The 27,116-nt window shown below is 36.0% G+C and overlaps 2 protein-coding genes across 4 annotated transcripts; both read right to left on the bottom strand.

Annotated features, from left to right (window-relative positions):
- Nucleotides 1–284: 284 nt before the first annotated feature.
- LOC147397927 (zinc finger CCCH domain-containing protein 19-like) lies at nt 285–5,261 on the bottom strand. The gene is made up of 3 exons (XM_086447012.1): nt 4,878–5,261; nt 2,597–2,707; nt 285–2,424 (listed from the first exon to the last, which is right to left on the bottom strand). The coding sequence occupies exons 1-3, from the start codon at nt 4,992–4,994 to the stop codon at nt 562–564; spliced, it is 2,091 nt and encodes a 696-aa protein (XP_086303138.1). The 5' UTR covers nt 4,995–5,261; the 3' UTR covers nt 285–561.
- A 5,839-nt stretch (nt 5,262–11,100) lies between these two features.
- On the bottom strand, nt 11,101–25,754 carry ARF8 (auxin response factor 8). 3 transcript variants are annotated; one of them, XR_015179676.1, is made up of 17 exons: nt 24,705–25,754; nt 24,380–24,492; nt 24,150–24,248; nt 23,874–23,930; nt 23,502–23,657; nt 23,331–23,415; nt 21,189–21,279; nt 20,923–21,087; nt 20,717–20,839; nt 20,397–20,472; nt 18,212–18,359; nt 16,484–17,517; nt 16,220–16,410; nt 15,530–15,718; nt 15,183–15,316; nt 12,379–12,411; nt 11,101–11,323 (listed from the first exon to the last, which is right to left on the bottom strand). XR_015179676.1 is itself a non-coding variant. In XM_086447010.1 (15 exons), the coding sequence occupies exons 1-14, from the start codon at nt 24,748–24,750 to the stop codon at nt 15,544–15,546; spliced, it is 2,559 nt and encodes an 852-aa protein (XP_086303136.1). In that variant the 5' UTR covers nt 24,751–25,753; the 3' UTR covers nt 11,101–11,323; nt 15,530–15,543. The 3 variants fall into 3 exon arrangements, 1 of the variants encoding a protein (XP_086303136.1); XR_015179677.1 differs by lacking the exon at nt 12,379–12,411; XM_086447010.1 differs by lacking the exons at nt 12,379–12,411; nt 15,183–15,316 and having other exon boundaries at nt 24,705–25,753.
- Nucleotides 25,755–27,116: the final 1,362 nt, after the last annotated feature.

Raw genomic sequence — 27,116 nt, 5'->3', positions numbered from 1 at the left:
TTAGAAGATCAAATCCCAGGAGAAATTTTGGAACCCACAAGTATCAATAACCATTAACACAGAAAACAATGTTTCCACAAAAGGAAAAAACCAACCGAACATTCTGAGATATTCAATGTTTTGGTGTTACTGTTTCATTTCAATATCAGTTGAAATCAGAATGTTCTACAGAAACAAGAAGAAACTTTGAACCAAGAACATGATAACCCACAATTAACAACACAAAGTAACATAAATTGGGAAAGAATAACTAATGCAAGCAGACTAACGTAAACAGACAAGAATGAGCTTTAAAGAACTCCTATATTAATTATATCAACAACAACAAAAATGATCCAAAAATAGATAGAAACTCTTATCATTTTCAGTATCACAGTTCTCAATTGGCTTAAATACATAAAAACAAACTTTAACTAATACAAAATAAAAAAGGCTTAATCCCCTACTTGTAACAAAGAAAACCCATCCTTCCAAATATAAGTAAAGCTCCCAAAACATCATTTGCACCAACCATAACTGAAGACGATAAAAAAAGAAGTCACTGTGTCTCTGCTCTCTCCTTTAAGAGAACATCACACCAATCCTCTTTGCAAAATCATCCCCGTCTTCTTCATCATCCAAGTATTCATCTTCCAAGTCAGCATTTTCATCTTCCTCGGTTTTCAAGTCCCCACCATCAACTTGTTCATAATCAAACTCCCCATCTCTCTGATCGAAGCTTTCGGGCTCTTGATCTTCCACTCTGTCCATTATCGCATCTTCTGTCTCAAACTCACTCTCCTTTTGAGCAGAGGACCGACCCTCATGAGTAATAACCTCATCACCTTCTGCAGAGTTTAGGCCTTCGTCTTCTACATCTTCATGGTTAACTTCTTTATTGGACGAGGGCACATCACTATGTTTCTCTGTAACCAAGGCATCCACAGAATCTGCTGTTTTTTCTTCTCTTTTTCTTTTCAAAATCACATTCAGGGACTTTGGTCCCTCAAAAGAAGGAAACCCGCCTTCCGACTCTTGATGACCCTCAATTTTTCCAATCTTTGTGTTTTTCCGCACTTCACCGTACCCAGAAAACTTTGCACTTTTCAGTTCCGCTAGGCTTTTTGGACCAGAAAAATTTAAGGAATTGTTGTCTACGTCGTCTCTTCTGATTGATGCCCCCCTGAAATTTCCTCCCTCTGTGGTGAAATCCTCTTGTACCCTCGGTTTTATTCTATCTTGGAGTCTTCCTTGGTGGGAGGATGTCAAAGGCCTGACAGGCGACAATCTGCCTCGGTTCCTTCCCCTCTCCATATGAGAATCATTATGGTCACTATCCGGTGAAGGTTTCCCAAGAAGTGATATTCTACCTTGGAGCCGATTACTTATTGAACCCTCGTGAGGAAGTAAATGGGGTGGGTCCTTATGCAAACGACCCTGGTATCTGTGATCTACAACTTGGCGGCTACGGTCATCTCTCCTGTCAAAATCACCACGACGATCAGGGCTAACAGCTGTTCTTGACCCATCAATCCGCCTTTGCTTTGACAGCCGGTAACGCAGATCTGACTCATTAACCTGACTGGGGCTCTCAGCTCTCGTGAATCCCCTCTTTTCACGCTCGGATGACCTCTCCAAAATCCTCTCAGAGGAAACCCTACGTTGTTCCCTGGGGTACTGATCTTTGAATGTTTCCCGCTTAGTGTAATCAGCTAAACGACCATTATCAAATTTACTTGGAGTGTCATCCAAATGCCTTTCCCAAGCTGTCATCCTTCTGAACTCATCCTCATTCTGGTAGTAATCAGAATCCCGATGCGCACCAACTGTGAGAACATCAAACCCAGGAGACAACTCCCTCAGGAATTCACCGGGTTCCATACCATTCCGGAAACTCCAATCATCTGACGGCTGAGCTTGACGACCACGATCGGTCCTACTTGCAGAATTTCCACCGATGACTGGAGGAAAGTTTGTCGGCTTGTACCTTGGAAGATCATCGTCAAAGGAGATAGGTCGTGGCATAGTTTCCCCAACCACTATTCTATTTTTTGACAGTATTGCAGATTCAGCTTTAGTGGGTTGTTTTGCTGCGACTGGCTTTATGATGTTCTCTTGTAGGATTTTCTTCTGTTGAGTACACTTCTCGAGTCCCCCAAAAGCTTTCTTATCAGTGTGAAGCTCACTAAAAGATACAGAAACTTTTGGAGGTAATGGTTGTGGGACGAGACTATCAATAGGCTGTGGTCCATGCATGAAGGGGCATCGATCACCCTTCAAACAAAGCCCCTTTTGGAAGTAAAAGCACGGGGTGGCTTGTTTACCAGAACTATAAGCAGGAGTATGGGTCGCAGAAAATTGTGTCGATGATGATGCAGTTGGTGTAGGAGGTAGAGACACTTTCTTAGGACTTGATGCTGTGGTACCTAACAAGCCATCAAGCGGCTGAAACAAAATAGTATTATTAGAAATCTTGTATTATGATGAGTATTAAAAGTTGGTTAGGAAAAAAAATGGAAGGGTGATGATACCTAGCATTACCCAATTTTCTCATTCACCCATCTTTATCAGATATAATAAAATAAAATCAATTCTGACATGTTCAGAGGAGACTCACCGGATGTCGGAACGAACATTTTGCATTCAAGCAGTTACCGTTCAACCAGAACCAGCAATCCCGAGGATTCATCCTGGCATCTTCGCTGTGGCGATATTCACATTCACTTCCCTGTGTAATAAAAGAAAAAAAGAGCTCAGGTACATTAATAATGCTAGTGATATTGCTGCACAATGCAACACTGTAATTGTAGTACATGCATGACATGCATTCTAAAATCTATATAATATAACAAAAAGGTGGACCCCATTCTCTTTGTCTCAAGATTTATACCACAATATAAAATGTATCTCAAGGACAGGTTGTACCTTTTCACCTTTTTTAGTCTTACTCTTTCCCAAAAACAAAAATAAATAAATCCTAACCTTCTTCTTCTACCTTGTTTCCAATATTACCCCTCCAACTTGATAGTCTTTCCTCTTCTCCCCCATTTCTTAATAATACCACTCCAACTTTATTATGTTTTCCTCTTTTAGCCCCTTAACCCCCAAGATCTCTTAATAATACCTTTCCAACTTTATCATTTTTCCACTTTTACCCCTTAACCCAAAATAGGATGTTCATGCGTAGGCATGAGCAAACTGTTGTGGTTTTATAAAACAAAACAATCAGAAGACGATAGGTTTTATAAAACCAAACAATCAGAATATGATATTTCATCAATGATAAAGTCTTGGAGGATGATGCTAAAATGGCATTCTTTGTATTACAAACAATCATTGAAACAGATAAATATTATCAGCACAGAGTCCAGTATCTAAATTAATGGACTTTGGAAAAACTGCATGGAAGTTGCATACCCAAAAAAAAGAACAAAAATTCATGGTAATTCAGGATAAACAGAGTAAACAAAGAGCTATGTTCACATCTTTCAAAATACGTTTGCATCTTAAATATATATATATATATAAACATTGAAGCAGGTATTTGGGGACCAACTGCCTGGAATTTAGAGAGCCTCTTGTGCTCAACCCAAAGGTTGGGGTCGCTTACATTCATCCTTGGGCAGTGGGAAGTAAAGCATGTCGAGCCTGACAAACAGGGTGACAAAATAACTCAAAAGTAGCAAGGTAAGATATAGGCAGTGGCTGACGAGGATTATCAGACTCTGAGATAGAGGAGACTTTCATTAAGGAGATTTTGTCGAGATAAGGACTTGCAAAAGTCGAGTAGTCGCAGAAGTCAGGTCTCAGACTCGCAGAAGACAAGTTCAAAGTCTCTCGAGGTTTCGCCGTGGGAATTTCGCGAGAGTTTTCGCCGCTTTGAAACAATAAGTTTCACAATATCGCAAAAATTCCGCGTGGTTTTTCTCTAAAAACTCGGAAGGTTCCGCCAGAAAGAGTTTGGGATTGAATCGTTTGGTCTTTTCCAGTCCCTGATTGGTTTGAGAACCTGATTTAATTTCAAGGAGATAAACATTTGGGAAAATGTAACTTAGAATGTCGGCAAGATTACTTTACGAATCACAAGAAGAAAAGGGGGAAAAAAGGTCTGACGTTCTTTGACGCATTCTCGTACTAGTCCAAGAAACTTTGACTCTCCCTATCGATATGGCCGAAGATACTTTGGTCTAGACAACACCGCGCCATGTGTATTATCACTCTCCCAAACCGTTAGCTCCCCAATATATAGATTATCCATGAAAAAGGTAAGAAATCTATGGCACAGCTATTAGAGATTCCAACCATAAGGCACAAATAGTATATATAAAAATCTAAAACTTGGTGCCTGTTTGGACAGCAATGCTAGCCAATATATATTTACATTAAAAAAACAGTTAAAATTTTGGGAAAAATCAGAAATCCAAATAAACCCATTACATTTTTATTTCATCAAAAGCAAAGACAATGTTTACTTTCTTTGATCAGTTTCACTCCACCATTGAATTAGGTATCTAACTACCGAACATGCAGTCATGTGGATCCTCCCATCATATCCGATCCAGATGGATCGAATAGACAGACAAAAAACATGAACTAATTAACTAAAACCCACAATTATGGATTTTTTTTAATAATATGTTCAATAGCCCTACTGATCATCTACGCTGTCATGAAGAGATGATAATTATCTGATTTGAATTGTTATCTACCCATATTGCTCTCATAAAAAATTTCTTCTAACAATCAAGCAAGAATCATAGATAACAAAACCCTAGCCTATTACAAAGAAGTTAAAACAAGATCCATGTCTTTGAAACCCTAAGAATTCAAAGAGAACAAACATCCCAAACAAAATTCATAAACCCTAAAAAATTTCTAGAAATCCAAAAAAAAATTACCTTTTTGCAGGTCAAAGGAGATGCAAGAAAATAAACACAATCGGTGTTCCTTTTCAAGACATCATCTTCTGCAATTGTTTTGGGGCGATGGCTCAAATCTCGATTTCCAGCTTTCATGGCTGCTCTATTAAGTAACAAAAAAGCTTCCTCCTTTAAAGATTTAGCTCGAAATTCAATCGAATTAGGGTTGAAGAAATTCTTCTAGACCGATTGAAGGAGAGAAATCAAAGTAGCAGAGCTCTCATTCTCTCTATAGTGTCTACGATTAGGGCAAAAGAGATGAGAGAAGGAGAGAGACGTATCCAATCTGAGTTGACTCGGATCTCGTCACGTGATGTGTGAGAAAGAGAGACTCAAAAGTTTCTAAAAGAGAGAGAAAGGCTGGAGTTGTTCAAGTTACATATATATAGAGGAGAGAGAGATCCGATCCTAATAGGACTATGGGCGGCCAGTGATCTATCCGCTAAAGCCGACCATCTCTTTTTATTAATGGGCCGGGCTGGACTTTAAATGGGCCCGATAATGTTGAAACTCAAAAAGATCGTCCGAAAGCAATCCATTTTCTAAAATCGTGGTTTCTTATAGAGAGCTGCTATTGGCACCCCAACTTCTACTTATACACTTTAATTATAATAAATGGTAAAGGGTCGCGTTCCGTGTACACTTATCTCTACTCATATCTCCACAACTCATTTGGAGCGTTGGATTAAATAAAAATCTATGGATGAGATTAAAAATTTCTTACAAAATAAAAGTTTCAAAATTAGTTTTACCTCCCCGTAAAACTGATCCTCTTCTCTCAATTTCGTTTCTTTGCGCATTACAGGTTCACTTTGAAAAAGAAAAAGAAAATAAAACCCATTCCATACACGGGTTTAGTCCACCATTAATGACGGTTCAAATCTGATTTCTCAAGTATACATATTAATGGCAGACTCTATCAAGCCTCTAAAAATCCTAGACGCTTTGAAGCTCTAGCCATATACAAAAAAGAGAAGGAATCAATAGACAGAGGGGGGCGGGAATCTTAAAATCAAATCTTGAAAAACTTTCAAATTCGATGTTCATCGCCATCTTCTCCAAAAATTTCAATGCACCATTAACGACGGGAGAGAGGATTGAGCTAAGAGGGGAGAGGCCAAGAGGATTACTTCGATATGAATCAACATTTTAGGTTTTTTCTTTTTTTGTTAGAGACAAAGTCTCTCCGTTTTGTTAAGTGATTGAGGGATGTGAAACTAAACAGACTCTTTTTAAAGGAGGACGGAATAAAAAAGCATATAAATTTATAACTTAAACGAAAAACTGATTTCAATCGTTAGATTAAGCACGATCTAATGATTGAGCTCAGTTGTGAAGATATGAGTAGAGATAAGTGTACATGGAACGTGACCCAATGGTAAATGGTCAAGAAAAAGTAAAATTTAAGGTGCCAATACAAGTTGCCTCTCTCTCTCTCTCTCACACACACACACATAGATTTTTATTTGTTAGATTTAGGATTTTATATGAGCCTAATCCTAATGTAATGAAGTTGTTTGAATATGTTATAATGCTTTGTAATGTTGAATTAATAACTTAAACCAAACTTTTGTAATGTTTGAATGGTATGTCTTAATCGTTAATTAGGGTGTGATAAATAATTTAGGAAATTGCAGTGTAATAAGTAAATTTTGGAGTGTCAATAGCAACTCTCTTTTATTTTGCACTGCATATCTTATTCTTCTTCATTTTTTTTGTTTCTTCTTTTATTTTATTTTTTTGTTTTTTGGTACTTGTAGATTTTTTTTTTTTTTTTTTTTTTTTTTTTGCATCCATCTCGAAATCTCAATCCATATCAAGATCTCACACCTAAACCATACAAATAATATAAAAACATATAAAAGATAAAAAAAATAAAAGATTTTTTATATGATTCGGTAAATATGCCTATATCCACGGGCTTATAATATGGTCGTATTCAGTCCTCTCCCCGAGGCCCTCTTTTACTCTTCTTTTTTTCCTCCATTTATAATAGCCTTTAATAACCTATTAAAGGGAAATCTAATTCTAATTAAATTACAATTATCATATTTATCTTTATCCAAATATATTAATTGTAATTATCTAAAGGGCAATAATTCTCTCAAATTAGGATTCTTTCCTAATTAAATAGAGTTTCTTTAAAATAATGTCTCGTGTCCATCTCGAGATTTTCATTGATTGATGTGACATGAATGGTCCAGATGGGAGAGAATTTTATCCCTCCACAATAACTAATGACAATTGTTGTGTTTTATTGTATAGATTGTTGAATATTACTACAATTATCGAAAATACATCATTGTGAAATCCATAATACAAGCATATGAAAAATATCTAAAATATATCTTGGACTTATTAATTTTTGTAAAAATATATGAATTGCATATCTTAGAATAAGGCCAATTCTTTAAATGTTTATTCATATTTGTTATTATATCCTTGAATTTTGTTATAATAAATGTGAAATAAGTAAATAAGGATGCCCAAAATGGCCCAACTGTCTATGGATTAGATCAAACCTAAAACCTAATTTATTCTTATGGATTGGGGTTCCAATTGTTAGAAAAATATGGGATTTATCCCCAATGTTGAATGGAAGTGGTGTTGTAAATGTTTTTAGTCCCACATTGGATAGAAACAAAGAAATAATGAAAATCTTATATAAAATCTCACATTGTGTAATGTATGTGGGTAAGCCTATGCACGTATGAGGGCCCATGGGCTCTAGAAGGATCTGGACCCTATGCTCCAAAAATCAATTAACTAGGAGCATATCGCAAGCAAGGAAATCATGAATCGTGAATGTTTTAAGAGACACACATAGTGATTGTTCTAAAAGGGACGCTCTCACAAAAATAGTGTTTGTTAGAATTACAACCAAAAGGCATTTTCTACAGACATGGATGTCCACGGCGACGCTTCTAACTTTATAAATTCTCATCGCACACAAGGAAGTCATGAATCGTGAATGTTTTAAGAGACACACATGGTGATTGTTCTAAAGAGACACTCTCACAAAAAAAAGTGTTTGTTTGAAGAATTACAACAAAAAGGCATTTTCTATAGACATGGATGTCCACTGAGACACTTCTAACTCTATAAATTCTCATATGTTCCTTGTGGGGGATTTTTCGAATCTCCTATTCCTCAAGATACATGTTACAATAAATGCTTAACTCTGATTTTCTTCTCTGGTAAAACTTCTAAATTATGGTTGTTTTCTCCGATGAAACTTCAAAGTTTCCGATCGTATTTTTCTTCTGCCTTAATTTGAAAAGACACGGATGTGGTGCCAACAAGGAGCATCTTACGATCAAGTTAGAACTTAGTAAAAATTGCAAAGCTAAAAAAAAATGATGAAATATAAATATTTATGTGTGGCTTGTGGCTTGTGCCTTGAATTTGAATGAGAGAGTCTTCTCTATTTATAGAATGGGTTCTTTAATGATTGTAGTAATTCAATTGTAACCACCCACCCATCTTGTCTAGGATTTATGATAATAAAAGTCCATGATATTTTGATGGCATTGAAGACTCACTCCTCTTAATTCTTGTAACTAACATGAGAAGTGATCTTGAATGTGTAATTAATCTAACTCGGTGACTATTTAATTTTTGAATTAACTCAATGATGTTATGAAATTGTAACTCTTTCGAGCATCATATACTATTTGAATAATTTTGGATAACGCCTTTGTTACTCAGTTACCTTGCTCACGCAATTGTTAAAGGGGTTGAACCTAAAGAGGCCAAACCTATTAGCATTCATAATAAAAAAGGAAGGTCGGACTAAGTGGTTGAACCTCGTAAAGTTTAAAATTAAGGGGGTCGGATTATGGACCAAACCTCTTAGAGTTTATCATTATGAGGGGTTGGACCATAGGCCGAACCCCTTTGAGTTTATCATTATGGAGGTCAGTCTAGGGACTAGGCCTCTAGTTGTTATGTGATTAGGAGGGACGGACTACTCCAAACCTCTTGACATTCCCTCATCACAAAGGGCGGAATAAAGAGACCAAACCTCTTGGGTGTTGCGCCACATAAGGGGTTCGACTAATATTGGCTGAACCTCTACTTGCATATTTTGGATCAGATCCTTCAAGGGGGATTTGATTTATTAATATTTGATTACTTAGATTTGGTAACTTTGCTAATTCTTGGGAGGAAATATTTTTGGTTCCCACATTCCCCAATTTGCATCATCGAATTTTCAACTTTTATTCCATTGTATCTATAATTTTTCTTGAGATTTCTCATGTGTCCTTGGGAGTCCAACCACAGTACGAGTTCACTTGGACATGTACACCTGGAGTGTTTTTTTCTTTTTTTACACGTGTAGAGCATTATATCCTGAGAGATTGCTAGCACCTTGTAGAAGCGAAATTTATCTTAACGTTATTGTGTCCAAAACAAGTCTCGCTCTGTTCAAATTCGGAATTACATCCAATCGATATTTATAATTCATTTATTTTTTTGTTATTATTTCATCTCCTTTTTCTTTTGTCTATCTTTTGTAAGCTTACAACACAGAAATAACACCAATAAGTACCCAATTAGATTAATAACTTCTGATTTTATAACTTTCTAGGTTGATTTTGGATCAACCATGTCTCGATTAGATAATGTTTTCGAAGACATAAATTATGTACATTTAGATTGTATATATATTTATTTAGATATATAATATATGGGAGTGGTTCAGCAGCCCTAAAGTTTGCCAAACATTTTTCAAAACATGGGTTAGAAACTTTGGAATGAGCTGATTTTTTGTGGGGATGATCTCTATAGTAAAAAGATCATTCTCTCCAAAAATCAGCTCATTTTGAAATTTGTAACCCTAATTTACAAATTGAAGAATTGTGGACCGTCCAATTTTTGTAAATTACTTTTGATGCGGTTAGAAGTTTTGGAATAAACTGATTTTTGCTGAAGATGATCTCCTCATCTTAGAGATCAAGAGATCATCCTCACCAAAAATCAGTTAATTCCGAAACTTCTAACCCATGTTTTGAAAAATGTTTGGCACAATGATTGATAAACTTTAGGCTGTTGAACCGCTCCCATAATATATATCATATTCTACAAATATTTTCATGGAATTCGATTTGAAAAGGAGAAATCCAAAAATATTGATTCTCTGGATCATATACGATCTAAGACATATTCCTAGTCGAGCCAATAGACGAATTGAAGGACTTGTTAATTTACTATAGGAGATTAGGGAATTTACAAAGATCAAATATTTATATTACAGCCAAGAGCGGTATACTTGTGTATGAGTGAAAAAATTAGAAATAAATGCATTAAAAAGAAAGAGAGCTTCAACTTTTACTAAGACCAAACCCCAAATATTCATTTTTGATATTATATTAATTGGAATGCTCATAGTAAAAGTTGGTGTGGTAGTAGACTCTCAAAATATAGGTGTTAGATGTTTTGAACATGCTCCAACAGGTAATTATAGATCCAATTACAAGAAATATTGAAGTTAAAGACGAAAATTGTTTTAACCATTTCATTACTCCAAGAGAAACCAATTTTCTGAAAAAAAAAATTCCCCAGAAATTGAACACAAGTAGCCATTGCACACCACACCAAATTATACAAACCATAAACCAACCTAGGCTCATACCCCATTACCCCTTCGAAGCTGTGCATTTGTTCTGTTTTTAGCCGTGCAAGACTACCAAAACATGTATTTAATGTTCTTAGCTCCCATTAAAGCAAAACCAATTTGAGAGTTCTATAGATTTCAAGAAATCAGATTTGTCAACCTAATTGTTGCAGTTCACAGAATTTTTTCTGTAGATTTCAAGAAAATACATAAAGAACTTATATCCTCTAAATGCAACATATTTTCTGGAAAATTTTAGATGCACCTCTAACTTGATTTTCCCTAAAAACATAAAGCTCAACTCGAGAATCACAATCAAATGAACAGATTTTTTTTCGGGCTAGAGAATCAAGCGGGTTAGTGATCAGCAGAGGCGAAGGGGGTCGATGGGATTTGAACCAAAGAGATAAGAATGTTTCAACTATCCACAATATCAACATTTCGATGCTTTTAGAGTAATGGTTGGGTTTGTATTAAATAGCAATGCTAAGTATTTCGTATAGAATGTCTAGAATATGGAAATGTTGCATATAAGCAAGAATTATCAAACCTAGCATCGACAAGTACCTAAATTCCAACGATCTAAGAAAAACTGCAGTTCATCTAAAGAAACAAAAACAAAAAACAAAAAAAGAGTTAAGCAGGTATAGTTTTCATGTGATTAAAAATTACAGAAGAAACCATGGGTCCTAACTTCATAGTCTGTAATCCCAAACTTAATACAGTAGAGATGATAATAGGAAAGATGCAGCGTATGCGTGTGCATGAGTCTAGGAGAATCTGGATTCCAAGCCATTGGAGAGAGAACCTGCATGTTCAAAACAGATCTCATTGAATATATATATGCCAGACCACACACAGATCAAAACACTAATGTAAAAAAAACTTCCTAATCCCATTTGTTTCTTCACCTAATACACATATTTCCGTAAAACGAATTATCTTTGTATAATTGTTAATTAAGATTACAAACTTTATGTTACACAAGGGAACTGCAAGATATATTTTTTCTTATTATTTTCAACCATGTACATAACTCTACTTATTATGTGATGGATTAGGGTGATTTAGAAATTATATTTTTGAGTTACTTGGATATTATTTAATATTTATCTGAACTTACAATGGTCATCTTTGCAAAGTTTATCGACCCTTAAAATGTGGTTTCCAATACCATTTGAATTGCACTTGATAATGATCTACTTGACAAAACAGTGAACATGACATCCAACCTAACTTACTTATGAGACACAGGAAACAGATGTGATCAGTGTCAAAAGAAAAAGGTGTCCAAACACCAAACAGATGTGATACAGGACACTCTGTGCAGTTTTACTATTAGTTTCAGTTTCAGTTTTAGTTATAAGAGTAACTAAGCACATGCATATATGCAACATAGAAATAATACAATATTTTTTTTTTTACAAGTAGAAATAATATAATTTCATAAGCTGATAAACATGAATATGATGAAAAGAATGTAAGAATAGGGCTTATTAAAAATCATGTTGTGTGCTTTAAGAAACCTTAATAGAATTGAGTATAACAAAGGTGCCAGTAAAATTTTGGAAAATATAGTGTCGGCCCACTAACCAAGTTAAGAAAACAATAATAGAAGTAAACTTAAAACCTACAAGCATTACCTACAATCCATCATTCAATATATGGGTTATAAAATTCCAGAAGTTCCTAATATCTTGGAATGTGAACTATCAACATAATCTATCAAAAAAAATATACATATTTTATTTTACAATATATTTGTACATAAGCCAAAATTTTCCATAAATACGTGATAAAAGGGTAATATGAAGATGTATGTCAACATTTTCAGCATGTCAAAATAGCATTGCCAATACTTACGAGCATTTTTAAGTACTTCAAGTTTTGAGGATCCTACAAAATCAGTGGAGGAAGCAGAAAACAATAAAAAAATACTAGAGGTTGATGATCAAGGATTCATATTTTATATGCATGCGATTATCACATCAAACTGAAACAAAAATATACTTATCTTGCAACGTTAGAAAAACAGAAGATGAAGGTTGATGTCTAACTACAAAATGCAAAACATTTTCCAATCCTCTTAACACAATCAAAATGGTCTTTCTCGACTCTGTTCTCACCACTCTTCCTTAATGCTGTGTTTGGATTGAGGGAAATGGAGAGAAGAGAAAATAAACGAGTTTTTCTCGATTTCTCTTGTTTGGATAGTTAAGTGGAAAGAGAAGTGAAAAGAATTGGAGAGAAGAGAGAAAACAAATGAGTTTTCTCTCTCCAAAAGTGCAGAGAAATGGAGAAAAACCCTTTAAAATATTTTATAATTCCAACCCTTCCCATAGATCTCTTTTTAAAGAAATTTTAAAATTCCAAAGTTGTCCCAAGTTCTCTCCTGTCAATCCAAACATGGTGGACAGAAATTGAGTTTCTCTTCTCTACTCTTCTCTTAATGAGTTTCTCTTCTCTCCACTTCTCTCAATCCAAACATACCCTAAGGGGGTGGTTATGGGTTGTGTGTCACCATTGATGGGATTACATCCCTAGTTATAGATGGAGAGAGGTCCAAGAGTTTTTTTCCAATTCGAACTTCGAAACCCATCAAGGAAACTACCAATTTAATTCAACTCTCATGTTTCACTATAAACTATGTAACCCTTTGGGATTGATATTGTCATTAATGAAGCAAATATCTTTCAAGAAACTCCCAAAAGAACAAAAATAAAAAATAAAACATTAAGGAAATCAGATGAGATAGCTCATCCATTGAGCGAACAACTTATAAAATCATACTCTCAACCCAAAGAAGATATTGTGATGATTCTGATGATTCATCGTCAAAATATGCTAGTATTATTGTTCTATATTTTTCGTTGAGCGTTAATTAGCGGGCATACAATTTTGTTACATGTTTTATTCTTTTCATTCTATATTCACATACGCATGTATTCCAATCCTTAATGGATCGAAGTTTTCAACCTGGAATGAACAGATCCTATTAACCCTTGGAGTAATGGATTTGGGATCTAGCATTCCAGTTTAAGAAGTCTAAAGAGCTCACAGATTCTACCAATGCAAAAGATGAGGCCAAATATTATGCATAGGAAAGATCGAATCAAATGAGACTAATTTTGATGTGTATCAATAACAAATAACATTAAATCATCACTTCCCCAAACCATAAATGCAAACAAATATTTCAAAAATTTAAGATTGTTTTTGTTTTGCTGATGAGTGGTTAGCAAGCTAACGAATATCCCAATTTACTACCATCGTGTAGTATGACGGGTATCAAGGAGTGCAAGATTACATCCTTGATATGAAATTTTCCTCATGCAATTTATTTTGAATTATCTTGCTCAATTTGGTCCATTCCAAATTTACTACGATAGTAGTAAAAATAAATGGAATGTGAATAAACTAGCAAATATTTATGTGCAAGAATACGCAAGGCTTAAGCAGGAAGACAACATTCAATCCATAATGTAAATGAAGAAAGCCAAAGAAAACCTAAAAAGGTAAAGACATGGATCAGCTAGTAGCTTTCAGACTCAATAAAAAGATGGTGACAACTTTAGGTGTTTCTTCCAATTGAAAGAATGGGCGCCTTTAGAAAGACCATCCCAAACACAGGGCAAGTTTCAGAAGAAAGGTGCAATTACCTCTCATACAGTCATATGTACTGAATCAAATCTTGTTGAAGCTCCCTCTAATACTATAGGTGGATCGATTCGGCTACCACTATCCATGTTACACATTTGATGCATGGATTCCTTATAAGATGGGAGTCCAAACCAAAGTAACGGCGCCATTCTCAAGGGAAATCAACATAAAACCAATTTAGAATGACTGAAAATTCCTCTATTTGTGATAGACGATTGGCCATATCGCCCAAAAAAAAAAAAAAACACAAAACAAAAGAATAGAGTGGTAAAAGAAAAGGTCCTTGATGTAAATGTAGATTGAATTAAGGAGGTAACAAATCAAACATGCTAAGAAAGGTTCCACAAGTAATGGACTTCTTGAGATAATTTACATGGATATTTGGGAACCCATGACATGGAGACATCTACTTGTTGCGTGAAAAATCCCAGGTCCTGAATGCTCTTGAGATATACATCTATTAGGTTGAACTAAATAAAAAGATAGAAGTCATAATATCAGCCAGGGTTGATGAGTATTATGATAGACCAGAGTTGCGGCACAGGTATCCTCTTTGGGGTTAAGGGGGTAAAAGAGCAAAAACTATAAAGTTCAAGGGGCATTATTGAAACGCGAGGAGAAGAGGAAAGACATTAAAATTAGAGGGGTATTATTGAAAAGGAGTGGAGAAGAGGAAATATAATAAAATTGGATGGGTGTACTTGAAAAGGGGTAAAAGAGAAAAGGTAATAAAGTTAGAAGGGTATTCTTGAAAAGTAATAGAAGAGTAAAGAAAATAAAATAAAAGTTGTCCTCGAGATTTGTAGAGAGATTAGATCCCAGCCCTCTTTACATAGGAGATAAGGGGAGTGGGGTTCACCGTTGTGTTTTATCATATACAGATGACGGTTTGACAAGAGTCAGGACTTGTTCGACCAAACTCCTAGAAATATGTGGTATTAGTGCAATACAAATTGCGGATATGCCACAATGGAATAGAGTAGCAGAAAGGTGTAGTCATACTCTACCGGATATGGTTAGGAGTCTGACAAGTAACTCCACATGACAGAAATCGTTGTGCATTGAAACCGTAAAGACCACTCCTTGGTGAAAGACAGACCTAAATTTTTCCCATCGCCAACAGCAATGCGGCTGAAACTCACTACATGAAAAGAGTAAGGTGTATCAACAGGTGGAGCCCCTGTGGTCCCACAAACTCAGCTGCCATAAGTTTCATAGGGAAAGAGATTTCTAAGATCTCAGGGTAGAAATAGAAATGAGAGCAACACAAAAAAGACATCAAAAAAGAAAAAGATCTACAAAGAAATTACGCAAGGTTGTGATCTATTTGTGAGTAAGCGTATTTATCACATACCTTTTATATGATTGTCAATATTCAAGGGAATCAACAGAGGGCATCCCAGACGCAAGGTTTCGAGAATCGCAGCTACTGCTCAATCTTTGACCTCCATTTTGGCCATAGGAGTCGACCCCTTGCTTCCCGAGTTTATGCACATCCTCGGGGGAAAGTATCTTGATATACCAAACATTATTCACAAACGCACTGTAAAAGTGACCAAGTATATCAGCATGACATAGAATCATATCTACTCAAAAGAGTAGTATTCCGTAATCATTCGCAAGAGAGAGAGAGAGAGAGAGAGAGAGATGCTATTGGCACCCCAACTTTAACTTATTACACCCCAATTAAAAATTAAAAAATAAGTAAATGGTTGAGAATAAATAAAAGTTGGGTGAGAATAGAAGCTTTCTCTTGTTTTTTCGCTAGATTTCTGTCTTTTGGGTTTCAAATTTTATATGAGCCTTATCATAATTGTAAACAATTACTGAAATTGTTTGAACGAATGTTACAATGTTTTGTAACGTTGAGATTATAATTATAGGCAAACTTTTATACTGTTTGAAGAGTGTTTTAATCTTTAATTGGGGTGTGATAAATAATTTACGGAATTGGAGTGTGATAAGTAAAAGATGGGGTGCCAATAGTAACTCTAAACATATGGAATACCACTTGGGAATGGTATAAAGTGGAGGCAGTACTTACTCCCAAGGGTCGTCTCCAAGGAGAAGCACATCGTTCTCCCTGTCAACAAATACAAGCTGCCAGCCTGATCTCAGAGGGCCATCCAACTGCACCTCAATCCCGAACATTCGTCCAAGTTCCTCTCTCAGCTCGTGATAACTGCTGAACCGGCCAATGTCCAGTGACCTCCCAACCGACCCTGATTTGTAAACCTGCACAAAATTTAAAAAGCAACACCAATTGTAAACTAGAAAATTAACGAAGGTCCTTATTTTAAGCTCTCACCTTCACAAATGTTCGTGTCGGAGGGTCAACTTGCCCTGCACCATGCAATGAATCAGATGACTCGTCCATGCAACCATACAGAGAACTCTGAAACCCAGTAGTCCCAAACGGCATTGTGGACACATCTGCACCAACCGAAGACGTACCCAAACCAGGAACACCACTAGGAAGTAGGAGAGGGGAAGAGTCGATGTTAACACCGAAAAGGGTATGAGTCTGGGCATCTCCGCTACAATTGTCCTGCTCCATTGCACCATCTTTCCCAGGGAAAGGTGGGAGAGATACCGAGCTACCAAAAGTATTAGCTTGTGAATAAGAAAATTTTGGTACCCATTGTTGCTGTTGCTGTTGCTGTTGCTGCTGCTGCTGCTGCTGCTGCTGCTCACTCAACAAGGACTGATTGAATCTGGAATAGTTGAGAAGATTGCCACTCCCTTCAGGACACAGTGAACCCAACATATTCTGTATATTGGAAGGACTTAGGGATGCTGAGAATGTCATATCTGAATCTGTAAAGTCTGGTTTTTGAATGGGTAAGGGCGATGGCTGCGGCTGGAAGTGATTGTTTGGAATCTGAAATGCATCTTGATAACTTTGTTGCTGTTGTGGCTGCTGCTTCAGCTGGCCATTAAGGGGCTGCTGTAATTGCTGCTGTAGAAGGTGAAGTGGTTGGTTCTCTGATATATTCTGCGTCTGTTCATGCAGAATCTGCTGAGGAAGCGTTTGTTGAATAATTTGTTGCTGCTGCTGCTGCAAAAGTGGGTTAGGTCTGCATGACTGTTGAAGGTATTGGAAAGGCTGCTGGAATTGCAGAAGTTGTTGTTTCAGAGGATCTCCACTTCGTATATCTTGCAAAGCAGCTGCGGCGATGGCATGATATTGTTGATCATGTTCGCTTCCTAGTAACGATGGATCAAGTCTTTGCTGCATCCAGGGATTCACACCAAGTGCTTGAAAATTCAGAGATTGAAGGCCTCGATCTCCAGTATCACCTCTCAGCCACATGAGACCATTAGCAGCATCATCTTTATTATCTGTAACAAGATAGAAAAACATTAATAGATGATGAAAGCATGATATTGTGTTGAAAATGAACATGAAGCAATTCTCTCTCCCACGAAAATAGAATGAAAATATGCAACCAGTTTATTCATTAGATAATTTGAGAGAGAAGAATTCTTGATTACGATATTTTATCGCAGCTGTCACGTACTCATCCCTCGTGACATGACTAAACTACCATACTCAATTACACCTAGTCAATCCAGTGTGAGGCGATGCCACCAATGTGTGAAGCTTAAACATCTTCTTCAGCAGCTCAGTTTTGCAGTAATATTTCAATAGGAAAAAATATGCTTTTACAACGAGTTAATGTAGCACAAGAAAACATCCACTAGCCTTCAAGTTCAGACTTCAACTTAAAATTTCTCACACAAGTAAATGGAAAAGCTAATAAATCTAATGAATGGGTATATGACCAACCCTCTTATGAGAGTCCAGAGATAGCAGTTGAGCTGCCTCGCTATTAGTTAAACTTACAACAAGTTAACTAATTTAAGTAGATCAAACACAGAAAATTGAGACATATCATGATTTCATCCCTATATAGATCATGACATTGATGACTAACTACAGGAATCCATAGAAAATGAAAGTACGAGTAACGTGGCTAGAAGAAAAATTAGTCATCATATCACTGGTAAAAAATAAATAAATTGAAAGGCATACCATAAAGAGAAGATACTCCAGGATGCCATGGTCGTTTCAGCCTTAGTGGAAACAATGATGGGTACATGGGAAAGGTTGTTAAAGGCTCAATTTCCCACAGGGAAACTCTTGGCTGTCTCTCACCTGCTGTCGACTCATCCCAGCCAACCTACATTTACATAAAAAAGGCTTAATCAATTGTAATTTATTTGTACATACAGCAATCTTCAATCACTTCAAACCATGGTTTAAACTTTAAAATAATATTATGCAACAGTAAATAGTGGTCGATGTAACAGTACTTCCCACAACCCATTCCATTTCATCTTTAAAAAATGGCACTCTATTACTAACCCATTCCATTTCTTCATAAAAGAATGGCACTCCGTTACTGAGCCATTTTTCTGTTCGTGAACGCAGTTATTTATTTATGGTGTTAAGGAACTGTGTTATTTGAGATTTTGCTTTTGGGAAGATCAATTTCCAAAATTAACAAGGACTGCTGTTATTTACCATTATTTAAGATCAAATTTTGAAGTCAACTAAAAATTTCATATTAAAACACATTTTTTTCACAATTTAATATAATATGCGGAGGAGACCAACCAATGTTATAATATAAATAACGGTAATTACCACTGGATGTTGCACCACACAGTAACATTATTTTAAACCATGCTTTATCGATCAATTAAGGCCCTTATGGTAAAGTAGTCTTCTAGTATTCCCAAAGAACTATTCAAAAGAGACATGTTTGGTGCTTCCTATATCTTTTCCCTTTTAAAAATTGGATTGACAGTATTTAAGAAATTGTTCTCATATCTTTTAAAAGTTCTCATAAGTTCTAGTCCAAAATTCAGTTTGCAGCAAAAGATGCGCTGGAAACCTCTTACCGGGATCTTTCCCCTGACATCCAGTATTAAATACTAATTATAAATCTTTTGATAAGTACAAGTTTATATTGGTTAGCTTGGGTTCAAGGGGGTTTGAACCTAGGACATGGGAACAACAACTACTACTTATAAATCTTATACTTATTTTAATTTAAAATTCATGATTACCTTACCTGATTTATTATTTCTAACAAGTTAGTAGAAAGAATGAAATATATTCTTTTGAAACTACCCACTTAGCATTTCTCAGAAAGGTTATGCCATTACTCGAGTATTACATGTGTCACATGCCCCTCCTGCTAGTTTAAGAAGTTGATATACTTTAAAATCATTTAATAATAAATAAACAAAACCCAATGGTTATCACTGCAACCAAACAACCCCATAAAAATCTAGCCCACAATAGAAAACCCTGGAGCCAAAAAATAAGCAATAGATCTAGTTCTCATTTAACTGTAAAATCTTAGCATCAAAAAAACAATTTTACACATCACAAACCAAAAAATAGAAATTTGTTCATCTACATTGAACATAATGATTGGCAATGGGAAAGAGAGAAGCTTTCTTATAAATAAAAATAAAAAATAAAAAAAGTCAAGGGACGTCATTCGTGGGGATAAATTATAATACATGGTAGGATGCGGATGCATAAACGCACTTGTTAACATGGACAACACAGGGTTCCAGATGACCATCTATCAGACGGATGATCCAGATTTTCCGCATCAGCAGTTCACAAGGCAAGAAAACCGCATCTTATAAGGGTATGAATCTTCAACCAAAGAAAACTCCCACAACCTCATCTATATTCATTGCTCACCCCACCCCCCCCCCCCCCAACCCAAATGTATAATCATAGATAAGAAACACAAACACAGTAACATAGGTATGTGAGCTCATCAAGAACAACATAAGTATTTTATTTTGAGAGCTGCTATTGGCACCCCAACTTTTACTTATCACACCCCAAAATAAAGAAAATTAGTGGATGGTTGAAAATAAGTAAAAGTTGGGGTGCCAATAGAAGCTCTCTCTGTTTTTTTGCTAGATTTATAATTTTTGGGTTTAGGATTTTATATGCGCCTAATCATAATTGTAAACAACTACTGAAATTGTTTGAACGAGTGTTATTATGTTTTGTAATGTTGAGATTATAATCTGAACAAAACCTTGATAATGTTTGCACATAGTGTTTTTATCTTTAATTGGGGCATGATCAATAATTTAAGAAATTGGAGTGTGATAAATAAAAGTTGGGGTGCCAATAGCGGCTCTCTTTATTTTTTCGTAAATCCAAATACAAGCAAATCTACCTTGACAGAGCGCCAATGAGAATTTGGCCAACGAACAGGATCAAGATCACTTATGCCAGTTATCGTACCCATGTACCTGGATAATAGAACCTTTTTTCAGATTAACAATAAAATAACCATTAAAAAAACAGTTTATCGACAAACCTGAGACAAGTTTAAGCCCCAACAGAACACAAGAAGTTAGTTGGTTTACCGATACATGCATAAACTTTATATCAACTTCTCAAGTTCCCGTGCAGTTCACAAAGAATTCAAGAGGGTATTAAGGTGATAAATCTACTGTTATACTACTAAACTATATGGTTATACTACTAAAATACCTACGGACACTTGATTCTTCAGTCTCAAAGAGCATCCGGAAACGCATCCCAACAGATACACGAGTGTGAAATACAGCTTTCGCATACTTCGAAAGGGGTATGACAAACTCAGATGGACTAGCTCTGCAAAATTACAAAATAAATGCATTGGTAGAAGAGAAAATATCATGGCCATGTAAAGAAGAAATTAGGATTTTGCTTTGTACCTTGGATTATAAAATATTGTGAAACGGCTATTAGTAGCAGCAGCGTGAGCTGCGGCAGCAAGAAGTCCTATATGCATACTATCACTTGATAAAACAGATGAAGGCATAACGGTTTGCGGTCGATTTGCACGGCGAATCCCCAATAGTAACTGATTTTTTTCATTCCTAATGATAAACAAACAAAAGAATGCGCATTTAATAGCATATATATGGGTGTGAACTCAGTTGAAATTTTATATGGGACAAAAGTTAAAGATAATGCATACCAGATAAAAAGGACAGAATCTCCAGCTACAAGTCTCTTGGCACTGACAAAGACACTCCAGCCCGTGGTAAGAAGATGCCGCTTGGGCTGTCCTGTGTGATGAATGGTGGGGGGCAGTGCAATTTCAACATGTGCAGTACCAAAAAAAAATTTGATGTACAAAATTGCATTAAATATTGTGGAATAAATCGTATTAGTCAATAGTGTAACTTTGGAAGAGAAGAATGGAATGGAGACAAGAAACAGCAACATCTAAGAAAGAATTTGGCTACATTCTTCAGAAGGTAGCCATAGTATTACTTAGATAATTAGTGGAAAAATATAGAGAAACAAGGATATCCGCATGGTCTTCATTGACTTAGAAAACTCACAATGGTATCTGTGAATACCACTTTTTCCCCTTCCACTGGATAGATACAGGTGTATCCTTGAAATAAAAGAACAATAATAATATGGGTCCAAACATGTCAAATTGCTTTCAAATGAGCCCTTCTTCCCTTTTATTATTTTATATCTTTTGATACAACTGTTGGTTACCCAATACAGACTAGAACTGGAATCAATTATTTCAGGTTTGATCTTCAAATAGATAGGAAACCGACAGTTAATTTGATGGATGATTTTGGTGGGGTGGGGGAGGGCCTTCCCCATGGACATTTACGCTAGAGTGGCAACTAGTTTGAAAACAGTTGCTAACGAAAAGAATTGAGTTTCCCCTTATAGTGTGTTTGCAACAAGGATAGGCTTGTAAGTCCCAACTTTCTATGATATTTATAATTGGATTATTGCTTATATCAAGGGGAGGTAACTTTCCATCTATAGAATGTAAAGATTTGAGATGGATGAGTAGAAAGGAAAGATGGGGAAAGACAGTAAAATATGAACTCAAAACAACCTCATCAAGGGTTTGCACAATTTACAATTAACGAACAGTAACTCCAAATCTCGCCTCATCCTACCATAGCTTTGTTGAAAACCTTACTTTTCAAGAATGTGTCAAGTAGTCCGAATCTATTTTTAATAAATTCCTTTGGTTAATCCCAAAAAAAAAAGTGAGAATCTCATACGAAAACTCAACTTTTGAGTTTGTAACCTTTCTTCCTAACTTTATAAGCCCACGCCACTTTTGGCAATAGAACTAATCAGGTTTTGCATAGGTGTATTGGAAAAGAGCATGCATCCAAGATCTTGCATCAGTATGGAGAATTTTTTGCTTGGTGACTAACACAAAACATTGAGGAAAGCCTGAGTAATGATTACCTACATTAGTGTCATTTCTGGATGACCTCTGCATGTCATACACCTTAAGGAGTTGAAAAACTATTGTGTCAGCTTTGATGTCATTGGGGTCTCCATCACAGACATAGAACATTAGAATAGTGCCTCATTTTTTACACTGCTTACTACTGTAGCTTTTTTTTTTTCCATCATTTCTTTTCTTTCTTTAATTTCAAAAAGTAATCTTTACAGCATTCTTTATTGTATTACCTACCTTTTTCCTTTTTTTCAAGTTAGATTTCTTTCACTAACAATATAAATGCATATATAGAAAACGAAAACTATATAAAATGCAGATTGCTAAATTATGAAAATACGCTGACCCAACGACATGCAGTTGAAGAAAGGGATGCTTTGAGGATTCTTCCTTTACGTGTACCAGAGCATACCTAACAAACAAAAACAATGTGCAAGTTGCCAAATATCAAGGCACCTGTGGTACCTAACTTCCATGATAAAACAATGGAAAGGAAACAGAAGCCTAAACCAAAAGATGATCAGCAACTAAATGATCCTATTAGAATAATAAACAACCGATCAAAGAGAAACTAAGGAAGTAGAAGATGGAAAACAATGGCAGTACAACTATATGTATATTTACTGTGAAATTAGCCTAAACATCTTTCCCAAAGCAAGACATTAGGACTTGACCATACAAAAATGCCATGACGTTAGTAAACTGCGTAGAGGATATACATGTCATAACATTCCTATTTAGGCCAAATTCAAACACAAGGTTGCCGCTCTAAGGCTGAGTAGAACTAGTCTTTGCATTGCTATTGAAAGAAAAAAATGCAAAACTTCATGAAAATAAAACAAGTGATACGAATCTAAACACTTATTGAATGCATACATTTAACCTTACCTCGAAAAATATGCCTAAACTTCCACTCAACGTCATGAAGATCCCTAGCAATAAGTTCCTGAGCTGGGGGTTGCTGAGAGAAATCCTGAACAACAAACAAACAAAAAAGGCGATAATGTCATCCAATTGAGCATCACACAACAGAGTATAACTCCCCCACCAAATACCTACCAGTGGAGGAAACACTTTCTCTGCAGCACGACGAGGAACTGAGAACCCCCCATGAGTACTAGTATCACTAGCAGTTAAAGTCTTGCAGAAATAATTAGTCGGCTGTTTGCTCGGAATACCCAACTCAGCAGGGAGATAAGTATCTTTTTGCTCTTGCTACACAGTGCAAAATTATTTTGTTACTTTAAAAAATTTATTCAGAAAAGAGGATCTAATCATAATTTAAGCAAAACTAACCAAAAAAAAAAAAATCAAGACTACTGGTGGTAATGGATGCAAAGTAAAAATTATTTTGTTTCTTTAACAATTTTAATTGGATCGAAGGATCAAATCATTATTTAAGCCAAACTAACACAAAAAATTCAAGATTACCGGCGTCAATGGCTGCAAAGTCATTTGAGCATACACTTCATCCGTTTCAACGTCTGCCTGAAATTTCACAACCAAAAATGACTCTCTCTCTCTCTCTCTCTAAGCTCTTCTCCACATTAATAGTAAAAGAAGAAACAATCATAAAACAAAGCATACTTTTTTTTCTAGGCAAGAAAGGGGTTATTGGTCAATTGGGAAGGTGGGGTTCATCAAGGTTAGAAGCCGCACCTTGCCAACTTATCTAAGTTGGCAACCTCATCAAACATTCGTACTTACATGCATTGTAACATTGTGGAGTTGGCAGATCAGTTGTGGAGGCAAATTTGGATAATTTGGGATATGGCCATCGACTTCTTTGTTCGTTGATGCGGCAACCTAGGTTCAAACAAAGGGCTAACTTTAAATATGCTATATGCTCAATTGATCACAAAAACAAAGAAAAACTTTAAATATGCTCAATTAATCACAAAAATAAAGAAAACAAAATCAGGATTCTTCACATATACCTGCTCGCTATGGCCCTGTGGAAAGTAGACAACACGGCTACCGACCATCGGTAGGGACACAAGAGGGCCAGCACAAGCATGCCAAAGCTCCGAATTCAAACATCTCTTCTCCCCTAAAGAGCAAAAAATACCAAAATCAACAGATAATTTAGCTTGATTTCTCTGAAGGATTGAGAAGGGCGTCCTTTGAATCTCAAAAACCATCCGAGTGTCTAGATTGTGGGACAGACTTACTTCTCAGGATTACAGAATCATTTCTATGAATCAAAATATACAATATTTAGCCCCGAAAGACAAATCTTTGAAGAAGAATAAGAAGAGATACCTTCTTGACCCTGCTGAACCAACCCTGAAGATGGAGAAAGCTTCATTTTTTTTTTACCAAAAACACTAACTTTAGCAACAAAAATTGCTCGAAGAAGACACCCAAAACTTCATTCCAAGCTTGCTCACTGACCCATTTCTCTCTGTTCTTCCATCCAAAAGAGATGCCATGAAATTAGGTCTCTATCTTTTTCTACAAAAGATCTCTAAACAACACAACACCAACGTCTCTAACTTTCAAGCATCCGCATTTCTCATACCAGAACGAAATCTATGATCTTTAAAGCAGATTACAGCGATTTTTCCCAAAAAACGGGACGAAAACTTCAACTAACTCGAGATCTCAGAGAGTTTTGAGTTCAAAATTTCTCACAGTTTGAGTTTCTTCGTCTTTTCTCAAGCTTTCATCCAAACATGTGATATCAGAGCCAAATCTATGATCCTGAAAGTAAATTACACCGAAATTTCCCGTAAAAACAACAAAACCTTCAAATTACTGTTTCCACAACTTCAATGCAACAAACTCAAGATCTCAGAGAACTCAAGTTCGAAATTTCTCACAGATTGAGCAGCTTCTACTCCTAGATCAAGCTCATCCATGATCTTGAAAGCAGATTACACCAAAATATTCCTAAAAAAGGAAAGAAAACCTTCAAACTACTGTTCCAGCAACTTTAATACAACAAACTCAAGATCTCAAAGAACTTAAGTTCGATATTTCAAGCAGAATAAGCTTCTTCCTTCAAACTCGAGAACGAAATCCAGAAATTTCGATCAAAAAAACAAATAAGACAGAACTTGTTCTTCTTAGCTCAGAGATCGTGCGTTTCTTCACCAAATCCAAAACCGTAAAAGCGTGAAAGATCATTAACCAAGCTCTGTAAACCGCTCGTCCTTGAAGATCGCCATGAAAGATCTTTTACGACCTCTTTTCGTCTGCAAGATATCTCAAAATCCGAACCAGAAACAGAGACACAGAAGAGAGAGAGAGAGAGAAAAAAGCTTTCTTTATGGCTATCGCTATCCTTTCGTGCAGCAACTTCTCACAGTAGTAAGCGTAGCTTTTATTACACCGACCCGATACGAAAAGAGAGACGAAGTGACGAGAAATTGCAGGTTTGGGAAACTTCAATCTTGACCGTTTATTAATTCGTACTAACTAAATCTGACTCGTTCATTTACTGATGCCTCTGACTGACAAGACGTGAAGCATGTGCACTGCATCTTTAGTGGTCGTGGTCAGAGTACGGATGGGAAAGAGAAATAAATAAACAAAGATTCATAATTGTAGTTTCCTCCCTTAATAATAGAGTATATTAATAAGATCCCTTGTTATTTTTGTAAACTTGTGGGTCTCCTCTTTGGAGTTTGGCAACGACGTTGACTCTAACGGAATGTCATGCATTCATGTTTATAGGGTGATTTAGACGTACCCCTCTGTCTTTTGGTAAATCTTTAGGTACCCCTTTATGTTTTTTAACTGATGACTTGCCCCTTGAATTCAGTCGTCTTTTATATATTATTAATATTATTATGAAATGACATATATGCCATCTTCTTAAATCTATCAAAGACAAGCCATTTCCAACCTCTCACCCTAAGATATTTGAAATAGAAGATAACGGAACTTTTGATTGAAAAAGCAGTCATCCTAACCTTACTAACCTTATTAAGGTTATGTTTAATTGCACATGAAAAATAATATTTTTCATATGTTTGATTGCACATGTCTATGAAAATTCATTTTCCATCCTAATCAAAATGTCCACCAAATCATGAATTTCACTTCCCCCCTTATAGGTGAGAAAGTGAAATTCATCTAAATTTTCTATCTCCAAAATATCTTCTTCTTTTTCTTTTCCATTATTACTACTACAATCACAATCAACTTCACCGTTGTCATCGTCATCACCATTGCTAGTCACATTCTCTCTCTCTCTCTCTCTCTCTCTCTCTCTCTCTCTCTCTGCCACCCCCGCCACCACCTCCACGTCCTCCCCTCTTCTTCCTCACCATCTCCAAACAATCACAATGGCCACCATCATCATCATCGATGTCATCTACGGCCACCCTCATCCTCCTAATTTTTCTTCTTCTTTCTCCTTATCTTCCCTCATCCTAACCCATCTCTTTCTCTTCTTCTTTTTTTCCCCTGGCATTTTTTAAATGCAATCAAACAATGGAATTTGATGTTTCCACCCTACCCATTTTCCACTTCAATTTTTTCATGGATTTCAAATTCAATGGAAAATAATTTTTCAAGCAATCAAACACACCCTAAGGATCGTTGGGCTCACCTCTTGACATCCAAAAACATAATCCAATGCTTCACGGTTGTAGAGGACCAAAATTATATGAATTTTGAAAAATAATATTTTTTGTCGTTTAATTTAATTTTTATGTTTGGCAATTA

This window comes from Akebia trifoliata, chromosome 7 (assembly GCF_017979445.1).
Source record: "Akebia trifoliata isolate Shusen 1 chromosome 7, ASM1797944v1, whole genome shotgun sequence".
Lineage (NCBI taxonomy): Eukaryota > Viridiplantae > Streptophyta > Magnoliopsida > Ranunculales > Lardizabalaceae > Akebia > Akebia trifoliata.
Note: the sequence above shows the minus strand (reverse complement) of the source record. Positions and strands in the feature narration are given on the sequence as shown.